The sequence below is a fragment of the Girardinichthys multiradiatus genome, chromosome 2, assembly GCF_021462225.1.
Source record: "Girardinichthys multiradiatus isolate DD_20200921_A chromosome 2, DD_fGirMul_XY1, whole genome shotgun sequence".
Lineage (NCBI taxonomy): Eukaryota > Metazoa > Chordata > Actinopteri > Cyprinodontiformes > Goodeidae > Girardinichthys > Girardinichthys multiradiatus.
The window spans coordinates 33,317,695-33,339,615 of NC_061795.1; the positions used below are offsets into that span (position 1 = coordinate 33,317,695).

At 40.3% G+C, this 21,921-nt stretch overlaps 1 protein-coding gene across 1 annotated transcript in view; it reads right to left on the bottom strand.

Annotated features, from left to right (window-relative positions):
- Window positions 1–326: 326 nt before the first annotated feature.
- Window positions 327–21,921, bottom strand: part of polr3b (polymerase (RNA) III (DNA directed) polypeptide B) — a 41,799-nt gene continuing 20,204 nt past the window's right edge. Inside the window, exons 16-28 of the mRNA XM_047354465.1 lie at window positions 20,114–20,267; window positions 19,889–19,963; window positions 16,846–16,944; window positions 16,629–16,756; window positions 13,530–13,739; window positions 13,241–13,399; window positions 11,585–11,702; window positions 11,351–11,493; window positions 6,198–6,301; window positions 5,074–5,240; window positions 4,346–4,459; window positions 3,988–4,161; window positions 327–691 (exon numbers count right to left, since the gene is read on the bottom strand). Coding sequence (XP_047210421.1) covers window positions 562–691; window positions 3,988–4,161; window positions 4,346–4,459; window positions 5,074–5,240; window positions 6,198–6,301; window positions 11,351–11,493; window positions 11,585–11,702; window positions 13,241–13,399; window positions 13,530–13,739; window positions 16,629–16,756; window positions 16,846–16,944; window positions 19,889–19,963; window positions 20,114–20,267 — 1,775 coding nt within the window. The 3' untranslated portion in view covers window positions 327–561. The remainder of the gene's footprint in view (window positions 692–3,987; window positions 4,162–4,345; window positions 4,460–5,073; window positions 5,241–6,197; window positions 6,302–11,350; window positions 11,494–11,584; window positions 11,703–13,240; window positions 13,400–13,529; window positions 13,740–16,628; window positions 16,757–16,845; window positions 16,945–19,888; window positions 19,964–20,113; window positions 20,268–21,921) is intronic.

Here is a 21,921-nt window from a genome sequence, read left to right on the forward strand (position 1 = left end):
GGTCGCCAGTCCATCGCAGGGCAACACAGAGACACAGAGGACAAAAAAACATGCACACACTCATACCTAAGGGCAATTTAGAGAGACCAGTTAACCTAACAGTCATGTTTTTGGACTGTGGGAGGAACCCGGAGTACCCAGTGAGAACCCATGCATGCACGGGGAGAACATGCAAACTCCATGCAGAAAGACCCCAAGCTGGGAATTGAACCCAGGACCTTCTTACAGCAAGGCAACAGTGCTACCAACTGTGCCAAGGCCCGCAAGGCAATAATTTTAATAATGCAGATTAACTCAATCAAGTAACACACAGAAGATGACTGAGGAACATTTGTTTTGCATTTATTATGTACACAATCCCATCAAATGCTGATGAGGCATTAACACAAATGAAAAGCCAAACAACCAAGCTTCAAACTTTACAGTCCTGTCTGTCTTCAGTCCATCTCTCTCTCCTCACACATCTTTCCCTCATCAAATCTGCTCCGGAGCCTCATCATTTAAACTGCCCCAGTCTAAACCCTTCACTCACTCTGACTGCGGTTCTGTCCCTGCCTCTGCTCACTCGTTGTAGCGCGACAGTTTGAGTCGAGGGATGATGTTCATGGACTGCAGCTCCTGGAAGAGCAGCTTGCAGGCGTATGGGATCCTCAGGGAGGAGACGTGGCAGGAAGACTTACAGTAGTGGCACCTGGAAACCAGAAACAGACAGCTCAACGATTGGTCGTTACTGGTGGCTTTAAAATTACACTCTGAAGAGCTTTAGCAACATGCCAAATAAAAGGTACACTGTTAAAATCAGTATGAAAAAAACAGGGCAGAATGCTAATAGTTTTACTATTGCAAAAAACTAAATATCTGCGGCCTTTCAAGGTTCAAATATGTTTTCTTTCTTTAGAAAATAAAACAAATACATCAACTATTCTTTCATATTATCATTATTAATAAAAATTTGTTATTAGTTTTATACTGAGAATATCATGTTATCAGGAGATTTTACTGCATAAATTAATGAGTTTTCCCTTCAGCTAAGCTTATTGGGCCACTTTAGCACAACCCATAATGCACACAGGCAAGAAGGTGAGGTTTATTTGTACAGCAATATTTATTCACATAGCTCAAAGAGGTACAATAAAGTAAAAAAAAATACATAAAATATAAGATGTTAAGTTTTGAAAACAATCACTGTTGCTGATGAGCGTTTAGTTTTATAAATCCTTCCACCTTTCAAGCCATTTGTTTCAGACCAGATGAACAGAGAAACCAGGTCGAGAAACAACCGGATGGGAACGTAGCAACCCTAAACATAAAACTGCTTTCGGACAATACGATTTTTCTTATAAATGCATAAAAGAATGGAACAAGCTCCTTTACTCACTTAAACAAACTACACATCAAGAACGTGGTTTTTAAGACACCAATTATGTGATCATGTTTTCTTTTTAAGATATGTTTTACTTGGATTAATGTTTATGTATTTTATGATTAACATTGTGTGTAAGTTTTGTAATATTAGATTGGAAAACGGGATGTTTTATCTATTTAACCTTAAGTAATTTTTACCTTGTTTCTGTACCAACAGCTTATTTATCTTGATTTTCTTTGCCGTCTTTCCTGCCAGATGGAGGTTAGTCAAGAAGCTAGAATCTAGTGCAGGGCATCTGTACTTTATTATAAGAATTTAACGTTTTTCTGTACATTGTCCTCGATTAAATAAACAAATAAAAATTCTAACAAATCATAAGATCGAAATGAAACTATAATTTAAGAATATAATAAAAGAACTGCTGTCTTTCCTTAGTTAGTTCTGGTCCTGGGAACCATTAGGTCCTTGCCTTTTCCACCCAAACTGGTTCCAGAGCTTAATTGAAGCTTATTAAGCACCAGTTCGTTGTGTTTCTACCGAGACTCTAGATGTGGCCCTGAAAAACTGGTGCTGACCCAGCAGTAGTTTGCTGCCGGGCCTGAAGAAAGAACCGCGGAGGCTCATGTTGACCAGCAGCTAATGTTTAGAAACTTCTGAGTAGAGTTTAGTTTTTGATATGTCAAATTTAAAACAAACAGGTGCTTCATCAGTCATAACATGTCAGACTGGCTGCCTTCACGGATTACCTTCCACTGAATCCATAAACAGAGTCCTTTAACACGGCCGATCTTAACATCTTCACGTCTTGCTCTAAAAACTGTGTATTACTCAAGTTTTCCAGCTGCTGGTAAGAGATCAGCTGACCAGGACTGAAGAGTTCACAAGCACAGCTTCTTTAAAACGGCGTTAGTGAATCATGGTGGTGATATTAGGGCTTCGGTCTGCACGGATAAATAATGTGATAATGTGTACTTCAACTGCCTTCCATGCACTACAAGCCTTTGTGAAAAAACCTGAATGAATGTTTATAATGATGTACCGACTCGGTTCTCAGGTGGTGGAAAAGGAAACTGGTTCTTCTGCAAACCAGTTGATAAACGGCTCTAGCGCCAGCCTTGGTTAAGCACTGGAAAAGACCCATGATGAGTAAACATGAGGCGACTGCAGTTCAGTGGGATGAGTAGTCCTCTTGCAATCTAATGTGGGGTCGATTCCGGCTTCCTCCTGCCACATGTTGATGTGCCCCTGGGCAAGGCACCTAACCTCAAGTTGCCTACCGATCTCCATGGAGCTAAATAAAAAGGCTTACGGTATCCCCTCTGATAATAAAATCACAACAACAACAGTCTAAATGCTGGGTGCATTACGTGTTTAAGCGGCTGATGTCTCCTAACAGACATAATTTAATACAGAAGAGATTCTGAGTTTGTTGGAGAGAAAAGGATGAACAATATGACAACTATTACTGCTACCAACCACTGTAACATTGATGCTGAAGTCAAACTGAATACTGATGAATCTTTGCACAACAACACTGTTACCAGTGTTTACAGGGGCAAACGTCAGCTTTACCTGAGTGTTACTGCTTTACTTTGGAATTAAAATAATTTATTTCGAGGTAATAAAAGAGTTTGAAACATAACATAGTTCATGTCTTAAGAAAGGCAACATACTTCTAAAATGTCAACTCTTCTTGACACAAATTGTTCAAACTGATTAGAAAATGCCAGCTGCTGTTAGTTATAGCCTTGGTTTTATTTAGGGAAACTGATATAAGACTATAATAATGGTTTATGTGTCAATAATGATATGACTGGAAAAACAAAAATCATGATAGTTAATTTACTTGTCACAAAGCCATTACACAACATCAGTAAATTCATTGTTGTTCTTTCATCTTTCCAACCCAGGTCTTCCTGGTTTAGGCCTTTTGTGCATGTTGGCGTCCCTTTACGTTCACCCAGCCTGCAGACACAGACATCTCTAAAGGTCTCCTAAAGTCTCCAAATGCTCATTTTATTGTAAATATTTGCTACAGTGTGTTGGGCTCGTTAATAAAGTGTCATTTTCCAAAGACTGGCTCACCGAATCTGACTGTCCTGATGTGGATTATAATCTGCTGAGCCTGAGTACACTGCACTGGGATTACTGTGGTATATTAAACCGCTGTGGAGTTCGTTTTATGGTCAGCATTCCTGTAGGGTGGAGGCAGCTGTTAAACAGACGGCTGAGTTAGCATGTCGCTTACTTTCTCCCAGGAGTTTGCTTGATCTTTGGATAAAATCAGTCTCTGATATCTTGGTACCGCGGTCAGGATTGATGTCTCTGCATCTAACATTGGTGGCCTCTCTCTACAGCCTAGCTGTGTTCAGTCCGTCTGTCTACCTGCTTGGCCATTTCATCGGCTGCGGTTTGATCGCTGTAGGCAGATAAGTTGCCACTGCATGTTTTACTTTGTACAAAATAACACCCCTCTCTGCTTAATTTCCCCTATTTCCATCATTCTTGTTTAAACACAGCCTTGCTTGTGAGGATGACCCAAAATTCATCTGTAAAAACCTCGTGAAACTACTCACGCTTTACCCTACTGAAGCCCCCTGAGATCTGTTGCTACAACTCACCACCCGGAGTATCCCAGCAGGCCGCACTGTCCGCACACGTCCACCTCGAAGGCATCGCTGGAGATCATCAGACGCTCCAGCAGCAACATGCTCGCTCCGTAGCCGATCAAGCAGTCACGTTCCATCTCTCCTAGTCGCAGACCTCCATCCCGGGAGCGACCCTCTGTAGGCTGCCTGTTGGTGGAAGAGGAGAGTTCAGAAAACATATTAGAGCAAACGGTGCATATACCTTCCTCAACAGATTCACAGAAATAATGTTTTGAATGTCCTTTAAAAGTCTGCAAGCAAGCAGAGATCAGACTTAATGAAGAGAAAGACATTTATTAATTTGTGTCTCAGTGAGTATTTCACTTTTCACCTGGTGAGGACGGCTCTGGGGCCACGGGCTCTGGCGTGCATCTTATCAAGGACCATGTGCTTTAGCTTCTGGTAGTAGACTGGTCCGAAGTAGATGTACGCCTCCAGAGGTTCTCTGAGGACAAAAGGCAGAAATACATTGATTGATTACATCTAAGGGCGCTACAATACAGGATGGTTTATTAGCGTAGAAAGTTTTGACTCTTGGTTCAGAAAGCTTGTGTGTGTTTGTATTTGCATGGCTGGTTGTGTGCCCCTGTGTTGCCCTGTGATGGGCTGTCCAGGGTTTACCCCGCCTCTCGCCCATTGACCGCTGGAGATTAGCACCAGCTCCCCTGCGATCCTGCTTGGACAAGCGGAAAAGACGATAGATGAAAAAATTATAAATGAAATTAAACATCACCATGTGAAAATTTCTTAATAAAGAACTGAATATTTAACGAGGTGTCCAGATTTTTTCACATGATCGTATATCAGAAACCTGACGATGCAACTTGCTAAGGGACATTTCACAAAGTATGAATGGGGTGCATGAATATATTTGACCCTGTTTGGATTAGACACATTCAAACCTAATTTTTGTTTCTCATTCATTGAAGTTGAATGTTTTATAATCATTCTAACCTGACAAAGAACAGTTCAAATAAATCATTAAAAGGCCAAAATAATGACGACCTTCAAGCCCATGAAGGAGACTGTAGACATCTCACTGGAGCTGTGTTTTGTTACCCCGTGATCCCTGAGGTGACGTAGTCCTTGCCCCGGTAGTTGTACCCGTAACGGATCAGGTCCTCACACACGTCCTTCACTTTGCTGCCTCCGAAGGCTGTCCCGTAGTGAAACCGTCCGTCCAGGACTCCCGCCTTCCCAGCCAGCAGTTCTATCAACTTTCCGACCTGTTCAAACCCGGAAAAACAAAACTCTGATAAGATAAATATTTTTGCGGATTTACATCCACCTCCGACACAAAGTGGTGATTATTGCTGGTGAAATTAGATTACACATGTACCCCCCACGCTCCCTCAGGGAGGGGACATCCCTCCAAGGATGACTGATTTCAACAATTCCTGTGAGGCTGGACCCTGAAGACCCCTGACCCTGACACATAAAGGCAAACACCTACCCTCGTATCACTCTCAGGCCACAGAAACATCCTCCAGAGCCGAACATTTCTGAGCCTTCTCCGAGGCAACGACGGTCAGCACACACACACACACACACACACACACACAACGTCAGCAGTAAAGATTCATCAGGTTTTTACACCAGCCAGAAAGGAGGGCAAGTTTTCATGTTGTCCACCTTCAGCACCATTCTTCAGTTCTGATTTGCTGGGCGTGTTTGATAAAAAAAACAAAAAAAACCTACATCCACACGCTACCAGAGGCAGTGGCTTTGCTGGCACCCGTCTCCGGAGCAACAAATATTTGTTTGTAAAGAGCAAGATTGCTGCTTAACGGCGTCAATGGACGTGTGTTCTGGAAGCCAACGATAAACCGGAGTGAAGAGGACCGCAGATTATGAGGGCTTTGTCTCGGGAGAAGCAACACAGAGGTTTAAGCTGAACTTTCAGGTCCAAACTATAAAAAACAGTCGTGAATCTGCTGTTGAATTAACACCTTGTACTAAAACAGGAAAAATAACGAGAACAAAAACTAATCCGCAAAAAAACTGAGCATTTAAGTCATTGCTTCAGAAAAATACGATTTGTCTATATATTATAATAAATTAGGCATTTTTTAAATGCCTGTACGCTTTAGGGATAAAACAATTTAGCACCTTATTATGCTGAAAATACAAAAATCATAATGTGGAACCAAACAGTCTGTTTGCCAGAAAAACGGGAGTCGTACCGTCATTCTGGAAGGATATCCGTGGGGATTCATGATGATATCCGGACAGATCCCCGTGTCACAGAACGGCATGTCCTCCTGAGGGACAATGAGGCCACAAACACCTGAAACACACACAGAAGCTGCTCAACCAACCCTGACAAAGACGAAAATATTCACAGACTCAAAGACAGAGAACTGCTAAATGTAGAAACCAAAGACGACACTTTAAAAAGGGACAGAATTCATATTTGTATTCAGTTTTTTTGCTTCCATTGATTTAACAATTTGATCGTTTTATTTTTGCTGCATTTCCTAAAACTTCTTTCTGCGTTTGGTTTTCTGAAACTTTTAAAAATAAAATTTGTTTTTTTTGGATGATTTTATGTTCTGAAGGTTGGTTATGAGTTCTTCTTTGTTGAGCACTTTTGTGACGCACTCATCAGACTTTTTATGACCAATATGTATTTTAAGTTTCCTTTGTTGCCAATCAACAGTCAGTTGTAGCTGATTAGGTCTGGACATCTGAGTAGAAAACATCTGAAAGATTTTCTGCAGAGATCTGCTGGCCCCTAGAAACAGGTTATAAATGTGAATTTGTACAATAATGAGAAAACCACAGGTCCAGTTAAAGACTGTAAATTAAAGTTAAAATTTGTCTTTTAAATACACCTCAAGTAAAAACACATTTACATAAATTCTAACTTTTGTCCTTTACAAAATGAAATAAATATTCTGGAAGCATTAACAAACATGCAGATATGTATACAAACATAGTGAAAGCAAGCTTATCCAGACCTGCATAAAGAATACATTTTTTATTTTTTTTATCTTTAAATATTTTTTGGCACTAGTGGCCTTTATATGTTCCCATTCTTTAACGGTAAACTGACAGGAAATTGGTGGAGAGGGAGAAAAGACATGCAGCAAAGGTCACCTGGGTCAAGATTTGAACCTGCGACGGGCTGCGTCAGGGGTTGCGCGTTTTACCCCTGAGCCACCGCCGGGGTCATTTTGTGAAACGTGTCCTGTTAAAGTTTATGTGTCAAGAGCTATTGCATCGTTATAATTGTAATTAATGATAAGTTGGAGCAGCAGTAGGGATATTTGTTTTTCTGTTTTGCATAAAAACTTTAGATTTAGTTACATTTTTTCATTCAAGTTATTGTGTAAGTACAGTAACTATTTTTACTCATATTACACCAGACCATGCCTAGTTCCCAGGAAATAAGTCATAAACCAAAATATTGATGCTTAAAATGTTAAACGTCCAGCAAATCCCATATTTGTGCTGGAAGCTCTTTATGGAGCCTCCAGCAGAGAAGGACATTTCCATACTCGTGGAAAGACAAGGTCCTCTTTTGACTCGCCTGATGTGGGGACAAGCTCCCCGGTAGCCAGGGGTTTAAGTGCAAGCGCAAATGTTTGCCGAGGGGGCTGAAGCACTCTTGCCTGGCCAGGGTAAACAGATTGTTGCCCCATTTGCAAATGAAAATAAAAAAAAAAAGAGAAAGAGAAGCCGGGGCAGGAAGTGGAGAAGGTGCTTAGCTGGCCGGAGAGAGCAGGTATACACGGCCATGACTTTCACTTTAACTCTGAGGAAGTGGAGGGGATCAACTGGGGAGGAGAAACTGAAGCGATGCACGTGGGAAAAATTTGTTATTAAGCAGAGCGACTCGGCTGACTGCTGATGCCGTGCAGGATGTGGCAACAGGATGTGGACCGGGAACAAGTGCAGCAAGTTGGTGGAAAGTCATCCAACAGCAGGAAGACGGTGAAAAGAGACAAAAATCTAAAGGACGGAAGAAAGAAAAGGGAGTAGGAGCAAAATGAAAAGGCCAAAAATCAGGATCAAGGAGAAAGATGTAGAAAAAGTTGGAGGAACAACACAGAACAACAGAATCACACACACACAGAGTGGTTAAAACAGCAGACATCTTCGGTGTTGTTTGTTTTGTGTGAAAGTGAATGATAAAGGAGGCATGAAATCAGCAGAGAAAAGCAAGACAACAGCAAGGGTCCAGGACCCTCCATCACGACTCATACAGCTCCACACTGACGGCTCGCACAATGGGCCCCTAATACTGACAACCCTGCACCTCCTCCACCTCCACAGCTGTGTGTGTGTGTGTGTGTGTGTGTGTGTGTGTGACCGGTAAATAATTAACCTATTCTGCCAACCAGGATGTAGGAGTAGCCAACACTGAAAACTAAATCCACTTTCAATTAAATCTTTGAGTGTATTTAGCATTTAGTCAAAGATTCTATTTCAATAATCAATGCACCAATCAGGCCTTTTCCTGGCCGATACCAATTTTCGGCTTTCTTTGATGTCTGACCTGCTTGTTTTTTTTTTCCTTCTAAGGAAAAAAGAAAAAGTTTGCTGCAGTAATTTTGAGTCCAACAGAAAATGAAGGACTTATCCTCATTTATCAAAGCATTTAGCTGCTTATTAATAAACACCAAAAATAGCATGTTGTTGGTGTATTAAGAGAAAAAGGGTTTCATTCATTTAATAATTAGGGATTTCCATTCAGTTTTCACTATTTGACCTGAACAAAACAAATCAGAGTTCATCCAAGGAAAAACTGTCCAATCTGATCTGTTGCATCTCTAGTTAAATTATTTGTAATTCTATGGTTGGATGTCACCTTAAAGCAGCAAGACGTTCAGATTTAAAAAGCTTCTTGCTCTCTAAAACAAACAGAAGCCAGTTAAACCCCCGACAGAGAATTATCTTCTATTGATTTATATGCATTTATGTCTTATTCACTGATGGTTAAAAAACTTTTAACTTCTGGTCAAAGAAAAAAAAAAAACATATAACTTTAAAATAAATCTATGGAAATATTCCGTTTTCCTTTTAAAAAACAGAATAAGGAATAAAGTTTGAAAACTAAAAACATGTTCTTGAAAATAAAAGTTGACTCCAACTTCCTATGAGGTCTGACCTTCAGCAGAGGAAGCTCTTTGACATGATATGAAGAAATTAAAAGATAATCACCAGTTATGCATCAAAGCATTCATTTCTTTATCAGATTTTTATTAAATTCAACAAGTGCAACAAGGTCCATGCTGTTGATTTATTGAAATTGTGGGAGTTCTTAATTATTGTAAATTAAATAAACTCTAGTCCAACTATGGCAAGATTGTTCCTTTTAACAGACTAACAGACCAAAGCAGATGAAAGCACCTCAGTGGAGATGCAACTCAGTCCCAGCTGTTCACAGTTACACATCTGGATGTTTCCCCTTCATTCCTCCACCAGCTAACCCCAAGGCGACCCCTGTCCTCGTCATTATCTGGGACGGAAGCCATTGTCCCGTCCCGAGCTGACCGCCCAGTGCCCACCGCGCTAATGAAGAGAGTAAATTATGCATGGCGCCAGTTAGCTTCTTGATTAAAACATCATACCAGCCCTCTATAGGGGAGGTGCTGCAAAACAATGAAGGTTGTAAACACTTTTTCCCCCCACAGAATACTGCTGGGGTGTAATAAATTTGCATAGTCTGGCACAGGACAAAGAGCCAATTAATAGAAAAGAGCTCTTGAAAGATGAGGACGAGGGGAAGTGACAGCTATGCTGCCGGTAGTGGTCTCAGCAAGCTTTCTTCTGCAGACATGACCTACAATTTTTCTTAAAATTGTATTATTTTAATATATTAACCTCTCTGACCACTGTTGAATTTACTTACCGAAATTCAGTTTTTTAATCTCTCAAATCTGAATCATCTGTATTTAGTGTGATTTCAGTGTAATCTTGTGTTTTTCTAGCCGAAGAGAAGCTTCTCCCACATTTTGGATACAAAATACCACAATAATCTTGAGATTTTACAGCTCAGTCAATAAAATGAATGTATGAAGTACCAGAGAAGAAAAAGCAAGGATGGACGGACAGGACTCAACAACTGCTCCTAAGCAGAGGTCTTATAGTTGTTCTCATTTCATAGGGAAGTGATGAATAATGTTATATATTATATTATACAATCCTTATTCATATGAAGTTGGGACGTTGTGTAAAACGTAAATAAAAACAGAACACAGTGATTTGCTAATCCTGTTCAACCTGTATGCAACTGAATACACCACAAATACAAGATATTTAATGTTCAAACTGATAAACTTTATTGTTTTTATGTAAATATTCACTAATTTTGAATTTGATGCTTGCAACATGTTCCAAAAAAAGCTGGAACATGGTCAACAAAAGACTGGGAAGGTTGAGGAAGGTTAAAAAAAACACCTGTTTGGGCCTTTCCACAGGTGAACAAGTTAATTGGAAACAGGTGAGGGTCATGATTGGGTTTTAAAGGAGCATCCCTGAAAGGCTCAGTTGTTCACAAGCAAGGATGGGTCAAAGTTCACCACTTTGTGAACAACTGTGTGAGTAAATAGTCCAGCAGTTTAAAAACAACATTTCTCAACTCAGAATTGCCAGGAATTTATGGATTTCATCATTTACAGTCCATGATATCATCAAAAGATTCAGAGAATCAGGAGGAATCTCTGCATGTAAGCAGCAAGGCCGAGAACCAGCATTGAATGCCTGTGACCTTTGATCCCTCAGGAGTCACTGCATTAAGAACTGACATCATTCTGTGACAGATATTACCATGTGGGCTCAGAAACACTTCAGGAAACCATTATTAGTTAACACAGTTGATCACTACATCTACAAGCTCAAGTTAAAACTCTACCAAGCCACATTCTGCACATGTTACAACAGCGTGGCTTTGTAGTGAAATATTGTGGGTACTAGACTGACCTGCCTGCAGTCCAGACCTGTCTCACATTGAAAATGTGTGGAGCATTATGTAGCACAAAATAAGACAACAGAGACCATTAAGCAATTGAAGTTAATCATGAAGCAAGAATGAGAAAAAAAATTCCCCTACAAAGCTTCAGCAATTAGTGTCCTCAGCTCCCACACATTTATTGAGTGTTGGTAAAGGAAAGGTGATGGAACAGTGGTAAACACTGCCCTGTCTCAGCTTTGTTGGAACGTGTTGCAAGCATCAAATTCAAAATGAGTAAATATTTGCAAAAGACTATAACGTTTATTAGTTTGAACATTAAAAACCAATGTTATCTGTTTTTATTTACATTTTACACAACGTCCCAACTGCATTGGACTTGGGGTTGTATGTTATTATATGTTATATATCTATATTAACCTTTCTGTCCGTGTCGACTGCTGAATTTATCTCCTATCTCTGGTCTCCTCGTCTGCCTCAGCAGGATCTTGATAAGGAAGGCATCTTCAGCGTTGGATGAGATCATGACTCTCTCGATGTAAGAGTCTGTTGAGCCCTTATAGCTGCAGACAAAAACAATCACCATGATTTCTTTCCCACATTTCTACACTAAGAAGCTGAACCAAAGAGCAGAAGAGGCTGAAAGACTCTCACCTGATGGGCACGTCTTTGTACTGTGGCTGACCCGGCTGGGCACTGCCCTCCAGTGGCGTCTGAGTGACAGTTGGCATTGATTTGTTCACCAGTACCTGCTTGTTCTCCACCTTCTCACCTGAGCATCACAGAATTAATCAAACAGTGTTAAAAGATGCATCCAACACACACTGGACACAAACGTTCCTATTTTAATCTTTGAAATATTGATCAAGTCTAGATTCAACTAGATTTTAGTGAAATTTCTGCTGTTAGGAGTCGCTTATTGTCCAGCTCAAGAATCTAAAACTTTTTACACCTTTTTTTGCAACACCTTGGGTACAAAAACATCAAACCTTGTGGATTGCAGCAGGCATGGATAGTAAAACCACCACTGTTTCACTGTATTTAAAGCATAAATGTATAACGTGACCTACAGTAACTGCATTCATTTAAAAACAGCTATAGTGATCACCAACATATATTGGTAGCTATTTCTATTCTTACACAGAACTAAGCAAAACAAAACTCACTACATGTAGCAGCAGTTTTGCTCCGTTTTTTTATTTATCGACGCAAACAACAAGCTGATATTAGCTTGCCTTCCGGTTCCAGTACAGCCTGCAGCGCTCAATTAGATTGATGAGTGGTGCTTCCTTAGTTTCTACACATCCACTGTGGTTTGTGACAAATATTTCTTAACAGCCAAATTTATCTTTTTTGTATGCAGAGAAAAATTATAAATTTTAAGGCCAGCAACAGATGGGGGAGGGGCGGTGTTGTACTTTTCCTGGCATCTTAATACTTTAAACCATAGAAAGGGTATGATGGAAAAGAACGCTGTACAAAATATCAAGCGTGGTGGTGGCAGCATCATGCTGTTGGTGCAATTTCACTGCCAATAGTATTGGTGGTTGCACAAAGTGGGCAGAACAATGAAGAATGAAGACTACCTCCTAAACTTGGAAACAGGATAATGATCCCAAATACACATTGGTTTAATTTGAAGGCGCTGATCTTAACTGCACTGAGAATTAATGAACTATTTTTAAAGTTAACGCTAGTAAATCTGCCAAGAATAGAGGACAAATATCCAGCCAGATTTAAGGCAGTGACTTGTTGAAGGCTACAAAAACATGCGGTGGAGGTGCAGTTTACTAGCTAAGAGATTTATCTAATATTATTAGGGCTATATATGAATATTTGAGAATGTATGTCAAATTTGCTATCCCTTGATTACTAAAAGTTGAGCAAATATATGCCCATGATAAACTTCTGACTGCACTTATTTAATTACATCAAGTTTATCAGTTATTGTGTTCAGCATTTGTTCAAGAATAAAAGGCTTTTTTGTTTCACATCTTTCAAAATTTAACTACAATATGTTGTTGGTGCTTAATAAGTGTACTGTAAGTGAAATGAATCTAAATTAAATAATACAAATTAATTGCAGTTTTTTCTCTCTAAGGTTTCCTAAACTACTGAAAGAATTCATTTAAATCACTAGATCCATCTCTTGATCACAGATTTATACGTCTGCATCTCCATTATGTTACAATAGTAACAATATTTGAATAAATAACTTTAACATCCTACGGCTTTATATATCTGTAAAATCAAAGTAGCGGGTTAGACAGAAGAAAAAGCCAGGCCTCCTGCAGACCTGCTGGTACTCACCAGGGGAGCAGATGCCGTCAGCGTCAAGGATGCTGTGCCTCCATACGGGTTTACGAGTAGCAGCATCCAGCATGGGCCCCATCACCTTGTCAAAGGTCTGATTGGTGTAACGCCTCAGTGTGCATTTTGCATTTTTATAGACAAGGCAGCGACCAAATCCTGAAAGGAAAAAACATTCAGCCTCACTGATTCGGATTTCTACTGGCACTTGAAGTTTACTTTGAATTGAGTAAAAGCTTTAATGGATTATAAGAAAAATCGACAGCAGTTTGAGGGCAGAAGGTCTCACCTCTGTCCAGCGAGGCTTTGTTGAGGACCAGAGCATCCTCGATATCATAGCCGCTGTAACTCATCACAGCCACGGTGGCGTTCTGACCCGCTGGCAGCTTCTCAAAGTCAATCAGCTCGATGGTTTTCGTTTTGACCATTGGCCTCTGAGGATACACCAGCAGGTACATCAGTGTATCGATGCGGTTCCTCTGGTTGTAGCCAATAGTTCCTGAAAGGAGAGAGCGGAAAACCAGTTTAAAAAGCTAGCTAAAATATTCGCTTTAGGATCTAAGAGTACATCATCTCTATTGTATGCCGCCAAAGGAGTCCGATTATTTTGTAGTCTTAAACAATAGTTCAGGGTTCCTATAAATTCTGCCTGGCCAAAAAAAAAGTTGCCAAAGGTCACACACTCTAATATTTCGTTGGACAGCCTTTAGCTTTGATTACAGCACACATTCGCGTGATATTGTTTTGTCACAAGATTTATTTTCACCCAGTGTTGCATTAATGTTTCACCAAGACCTTGCATTGATGATGGTTGAGCCTGACCGCTGCACAAAGCCTTCTCCAGCACATCCCAAAGATCCTCAATGGGGTTAAGGTCTGGACTCTGTGGTGGCCAATCCATGTGAGAGAATGATGTCTCATGTTACCCGAACCACTCTTTCACAATTGGAGTGCGATGAATCCTGGCATTGTCATCTTGGAATATGCCCGTCCCATTAGGGAAGAAAAAAATCCATTGATGGAATAACCTGGTCATTCAGTATATTCAGGTAGTCAGCTGACCTCATTCTTTGAACACATACTGTTGCTGAACCCAGACCTGACCACCTGCAGCAACCCCAGATGCATGATGGGTGCATCACTTCACCTGCCTCTCTTCTTACCCTGATGGGCCCATCATTCTGCAACAGGGTAAATCTGAACTCATCAGACCATATGACCTTCTTCCATTGCTCCAGAGTCCAATCTTTATGCTCCCTAGAAAATTGAACCATTTTTTCTTGTTAGCCTCACTGATTAGTAGTTTTCTTAAGGCTACACAGCTGTTCAGTCCCAATCCCTTGAGTTCCCTTTGCATTGCACGTGTGGAAATGCTCTTACTTTCACTATTAAACGTTCCAAAGAAAATCCTTAAAAATGGCTATAAAAGAAACATTTTGTTCCTTGGACACCAAACATAAAGAAGTGGTTATTTAGCACTTTTTCACAGTACGGGAGCTCTAAACCTCTCCTGTTATGCTGTGCCTGGTTAACACTGTGTCTAAAGAGCTTGCAGGAAGAGTTATGGCGTCAAGCCTGGCCTCCCTGGAAGCCTTGACATTTGTCAGATGCTATTACTGCACAATCACCCTACAAGCACAGAGTCGGTTATAATAGGCTAAGGCCACACAACCAGATTTGCACATGTAAAGGGCTGTCCACACAAAACAGACAACACAGAGGATATTGGGCCAAATATAGTTCCAGTCAGTGTTTTTGTAAAGATGGGGGGAGGGCAGGGATGGACGGACAGAGGTGAAGCAATGAAGAAGAGGAGGGAAGGTGGGGTGTGACTTCAGCTCTTACGAACGTTAGTCGTACTGTTTGGGGAAATTTCGGTTACCAAGGAGCTTCGGGTGCACACTCTGTAGGCTTTTGCAGCTGAGCACACTGACCCCCTGAGCACAGCCTGAGCAGACACAATGAATTGCTAATGACACTCTGAGTGACTGGCAGGGAAAGGGCCTCCGCACACACAACATAATGGAGAACCTACGCAAGCGCCCCATGTTTGATGTCCGCGTGCATACACACTCTGACCAACACACACACACATTCGACAAACACTCAATCACACATACAAATGTATTCTGACACGAAGTCCTGCAGGAGCAGAGTTTTGGGGGAGAAGAACCAGCAGACTGCTTGTATCCACACTGTTTGTTATTCTAATGTCCTTTTTGTACATTTCATTTTCAACTCATGCAAATAAAACCTTAAAATTTGCAGACTTAAGACTGAGAATAATGTTCATGGGAGAATAAAATCCTGCTAGTGTGAGTCTTTGCGTATATAAAGTGCAGCTGAACAATACAAGACTACAAGTATTCCTCAACATTTTTATATAAAAGTTCCAGACTTCTCCAGACTTAACTTTCTATAGTTTTCAGTCCTTTAAGTTAATTTAGAAATAGAAAATTGACAACATACCGACAAATTCAAGACAAATATTTCTACAGCAGTCAACAAGTCTGACTGCTGTAGAAAAAAAAGGACAGAGGAGAAAGGAAAGAAGAAAAACAAGGAAGGAAAACAGGAAAACAAGCAAGAAAGGAAAAGGTAAAAGACAGGACAAAAAAAAAGGTAGGACAAGGAAGAAATGAAGGAAAGAAACAAGGACATAAGGAAAAGAAAATAAGGTAGGATTTAAGGAAAGAAGGAAAGGCATGAGGAAGGAAGGAAGCACGCAAGGAAGGAATAAAATAAAGATACGAGTAGGAAAAGAAGGACATGACAGAATGGAAAGAAGGACGGAAGGACATGAGGGTAAATGGTAATGGTAAATTCCCTGCACTTGTATAGCTCTTTATCAAGTCCCCAGAGACCCCAAAGCGCTTTACACTACAATCAGTCTTCCACCCATTCATACACCGACAGTGGTGAGCTACATTGTAGCCACAACTGCCCTGGGGCTGATTGACAGAAGTGAAGCTGCCATACAATCGGTGCCACCGAACCCTCGGAAGTGTCTTGCCCAAGGACACAACGACTGAGACTGATAGAATGGGTGTTCGAACCGTAACCCAACGTTTACAGGTGGAACTCCTACCACCTGGGCCACAGTCACCCCATCAGGGTAGAAGAAGAAACAAAGGAATAAAAGGAAGAAAAAATACAAGGAAGCAAAAAGGAAGTAATGAAGGAAGGATGAAGGAAGGAAGAACACAATGGACAAAGGAAAGAAGTAAGGACAACCGTTTTTACAGAGGGATTGGGAATACAGAAAGTCAGGAAAATCAAATATTTTTTTCCTATACTAATCCAGACGTGGAAAATACTGAAATCAAATAATTAACTCTTCCAGATAGTGTAGGAACCTTGGAGTACCAGCTCAGCAGAGGCTTCTTACCCATGGCCTGCTTGCCCATAGCGCACTGGTATGTGTTCCTGGGTGACTGGTTGTGGTGGGGGTAGGGAATGAGGCCCGCACATACTCCAAGCAACGTGAAGGGTTCAATCTCCAAGTGTGTCGTGTCTCTGAAGAAATAAAGAGAACACACATGCAGTAACTGATATAGCCCAGGAGGGTATTTTTTAACATTTTATCTGTGTCATGTTCCACGTACTTGCTAATCATGTGTTCATAAAGGGCGATCTGACAGTCATTCTCCTCGTTCACATCCAGGTACTCCACAAGGCCTTCGTGCAGAAAGTCCTCGAATGTTCTGGGTTAAAATTATGCAAAGTTATTTGCAGAAACCAAGAATGAAAAATAACCAAAGTTTTAAAAAAAGTTCAAAACTTAATCAAAAAAGTCTGGCAAGTAGAAGCAAAATACAGCAAAATGAGGGATGACTCAATATTTCTTGATGAAGGCTTGAACACGCTGTAGAGATCAAGCTAAGAGCGCTAGGTTGGTTTAAATCCTTTTTATATTAAAGTTTATTTTAGATAAATCATTCTTGTGCGACAGTTAGTTGTGGAGTACCACAGGGTCCAGTGCTTGGACAAGTTATTTTTATTTTATATATATGCTTTCATTTGGTAAAATTAGTAGAACACTGCTACTTTATGTTGGGGATATTCAGCTATATTTGTTTCAACATAAGTCTACTAAATCTCTGGTTGACTTAATTTTCTGCTTTTTTAACTAAGATTCACAACAGAAGCTGTCATCTTTGCACCAGAACCTCTAAACTCTTCTTTATCTTTGACTCCAGACCTACTGTAAATAACTTGATGTTATCTTTGATAAAGACATATCCTTTGAATCCCTTCTCAAAAAAGGTTTCTAGGACATCTTTCTTTGCATTTTTATTTCAAAGCAATTATCAGAAAAGACACAAACATTTTAGAAAAGCCTTTAGATGATACAGAATGCTGCAGCACTTCTCTCACTTATGAAGCTCCTCTTCTGTGGAACCCGTCCACAGCCTGAGGCTAAAACGTTGCTTTTTGATTAAGCCCATAGCTACAGTGGTTTAGGATATCCTGAGCAATCTATGTAGTTATGCTGCTTCAGGATTAGGCTGCTGGAGGTTTCTTCCTTGTTAAGAGGGAGCGGTTCCTTTCCACGGTCACTATACAGGTCCTTCTCAAAATATTAGCATATTGTGATAAAGTTCATTATTTTCTATAATGTAATGATGAAAATTTAACATTCATATATTTTAGATTCATTGCACACTAACTGAAATATTTCAGGTCTTTTATTGTCTTAATACGGATGATTTAGGCATACAGCTCATGAAAACCCAAAATTCCTATCTCACAAAATTAGCATATCATTAAAAGGGTCTCTAAACGAGCTATGAACCTAATCATCTGAATCAACGAGTTAACTCTAAACACCTGCAAAAGATTCCTGAGGCCTTTAAAACTCCCAGCCTGGTTCATCACTCAAAACCCCAATCATGGGTAAGACTGCCGACCTGACTGCTGTCCAGAAGGCCACTATTGACACCCTCAAGCAAGAGGGTAAGACACAGAAAGACATTTCTGAACAAATAGGCTGTTCCCAGAGTGCTGTATCAAGGCACCTCAGTGGGAAGTCTGTGGGAAGGAAAAAGTGTGGCAGAAAACGCTGCACAACAAGAAGAGGTGACCGGACCCTGAGGAAGATTGTGGAGAAGGGCCGATTCCAGACCTTCGGGGACCTGCGGAAGCAGTGGACTGAGTCTGGAGTAGAAACATCCAGAGCCACCGTGCACAGGCGTATGCAGGAAATGGGCTACAGGTGCCGCATTCCCCAGGTCAAGCCACTTTTGAACCAGAAACAGCGGCAGAAGCGCCTGACCTGGGCTACAGAGAAGCAGCACTGGACTGTTGCTCAGTGGTCCAAAGTACCTTTTTCGGATGAAAGCAAATTCTGCATGTCATTCGGAAATCAAGGTGCCAGAGTCTGGAGGAAGACTGGGGAGAAGGAAATGCCAGAGGTCCAGTGTCAAGTATCCACAGTCAGTGATGGTCTGGGGTGCCGTGTCAGCTGCTGGTGTTGGTCCACTGTGTTTTATCAAGGGCAGGGTCAATGCAGCTAGCTATCAGGAGATTTTGGAGCACTTCATGCTTCCATCTGCTGAAAAGCTTTATGGAGATGAAGATTTCATTTTTCAGCACGACCTGGCACCTGCTCACAGTGCCAAAACCACTGGTAAATGGTTTACTGACCATGGTATTACTGTGCTCAATTGGCCTGCCAACTCTCTTGACCTGAACCCCATAGAGAATCTGTGGGATGTTGTGAAGAGAACGTTGAGAGACTCAAGACCCAACACTCTGGATGAGCTAAAGGCCGCTATCGAAGCATCCTGGGCCTCCATAAGACCTCAGCAGTGCCACAGGCTGATTGCCTCCATGCCACGCCGCATTGAAGCAGTCATTTCTGCCAAAGGATTCCCGACCAAGTATTGAGTGCATAACTGTACATGATTATTTGAAGGTTGACGTTTTTTGTATTAAAAACACTTTTCTTTTATTGGTCGGATGAAATATGCTAATTTTGTGAGATAGGAATTTTGGGTTTTCATGAGCTGTATGCCAAAATCATCCGTATTAAGACAATAAAAGACCTGTAATATTTCAGTTAGTGTGCAATGAATCTAAAATATATGAATGTTAAATTTTCATCATGACATTATGGAAAATAATGAACTTTATCACAATATGCTAATATTTTGAGAAGGACCTGTATTTTTGTTTAAGAGTAGGGTTTGCCGCAACGTGACCAGATGCAATCAGCTAGGCTGGGTTAAGACTGGTTACAAGTCCTTACAAATTTGTTGTGGATTGGTAATATATAAATAACCTAAATTTAATTACTGGAGATTGTTAAATTCAGTCAAATCTTTGTCTCTACGTGTAACCAAAAAAGTCTTTTAACATAAAAATTTAAATGAATATTTCAGATAACAGCAATGTTGTAAACCACCCTCACTGAGCTTTGTGTCTAGAATTGAAACTGTATATGTTATCCTTTCATTTATAGGATAAGAACAAATAAAGTATTAAAAAGGGATTTCTCTGAACTCAGCCCATTTTGGGACAATCTCGATAACTGGTTTTTCCAGCCTTGCTACTGGCTTTCTTTGTTCTTGCCCATCGGGGCTGAGCAGGGCCGAAATATGCCATGAACATAATGCTTAGCCTAACCCGTCCCTTCTCCTGACTCACCTGTAGCCCTGAGACAGATCCTCAATGTGTTTCTTATTTACCATCGGCTGTCCTTTCTTCACAATGATGTACGGCCTGCGATGAAACAGAACAACAAATAGCGTGGATGATCTATAACAAGTTTTACATAACCTTTGATCATTCACTTCTGATGTACTTGTTGCACTGTTTTATGAAACGATCATTTTCCAGATTTAGGTGTTTGTTTCTTCTACACTTCCGCACCTACAGAGTCGTCCTCCATCAGACGAGATGTAGACGCAGCGGTCGGTCATGTTGGTGGAGATGGACACAAACTCATTGATGAAACCTGCCCTCCGCATGAGTCTGAAGGTGTTGACCAGTTTACGATGGTCTCTGATGACGCCCAGAATGTTACCTGTGGAGGTAAGATAGGAAGGTGCACAGAAGGCAGTTACATGTTAGTTTCATAGCCGTTTAATTTGACAAAAGACAAATTAAAGGTATCCCATCAGACATTATGGAATAAAATGTTGTTCCAGAAGTAGCGCTGTTCGATTATGGGAAAAAACAAATCCTAATATTTTGGTCAAGATTTGAGAACAGGATAAGAGTGTACTTGCAAAGAGAAATGTGGCCAAATAATGTTGAAATTACACTGTTTTTGTGATTGTTTGGATCAAAAATTGCAAAACCAAATCCAAACGACTGTATAGTCCTTTTACAATGTAACAAAATGAAGCACATTAACATCTCATCCTAAGAAATATAAAGTCTTGACATCATGCATACCTAAATATAATACATATCTATGGTATCTGTATGACGCCAGAGGCACAGATGGGTGAGAAGCTTTTTAAAAAAGGGAACTATTTTCTACTACATTTCAAGACATGCGTGAAAGAAAGAGAATCTGTCCTCTTTTGCAACATGATGTTGCAAGAAGTTAGATTTCATTTTACTGAGTTTACATGAAGCCTGCTTCTTAAAGGTGGCCTATTATACTTCTTTAAAACATTTGGGATAGGTCTATAGGCTATACAAAACATGTTAATTACATTTTCACACAAAATCATTCTCAGATTATGAGATTTCACCTCCTTAGTTCCCCTTATTTTGAGCCCCTTTCAGACCAGGAAGCAGGGTCGTAGTTTAACACTCCTCTCTGCAGCTTCAGTACTGCTACCCACCCATTACCCTGTTAAGACAGTGTCTCGCCCACGGCCAAAATTTAATAGGTTAAAAAATAATCTAAAAGGAGGAAATCAGGAAAATCTCATAAAAATAAACACAACTCAGACCGAAAAGAAAAGTAAAACAATTAAATGTGGCTTACTGAATATAAGATCTCTCTCTTCAAAGACATTGCTAGTTAGTGACCTGATTTGTGACAATCAGATTGATTTATTTTGCCTCACAGAAATCTGGCTGCAGCAAGAGGATTATGTTACCATAAATGAGTCAACTCCTACTAATTATTTAAATTTTTACATTCCTCGATATATACTGGGTGAGGAGGAGTAGCAACCATCTTTCAATCCGATTTATTGATTAGTCCCGGACCAATCAATAGCTACAACTCTTTTGAATATTTAATCCTTAGTTTTCCTCATCCAAATTGCAAAGCACTAAAACCACTTCTGTTTGTTGTCTTGTACCGTTACTCTCAATTTTTAGATCAGTTTTCAGACCTTTTATCTGATTTAGTGTTAAATACAGATACAATGCGGTAACAACTTTTAAAGAATCTGTTCCACTTTTAATTTCCTCATTATCACTGAAAAGCACAGTGGAGTGCAATAATTCTGTTTCTGCCCTTTCACAAATTGATTCTCTTGTTCATAGTGTTTCTTCATCATTGCGTGATGCATTAGACAATGCAGCCCCCTTGAAAAAGAAGGTAATCACTAATAGGAGGCAGGCTCCTTGGTTTAATTTAGATCTGCGTACTTTAAAGCACAATGTTAGAAAATTGGAGAGAAAATGGCGCTCTACACGCCTAGAGGATTCCTATTTAATCTGGAAAAATAGCCTACTATTGTATAAAAAGACACTTTGCCAAGCCAGAACAG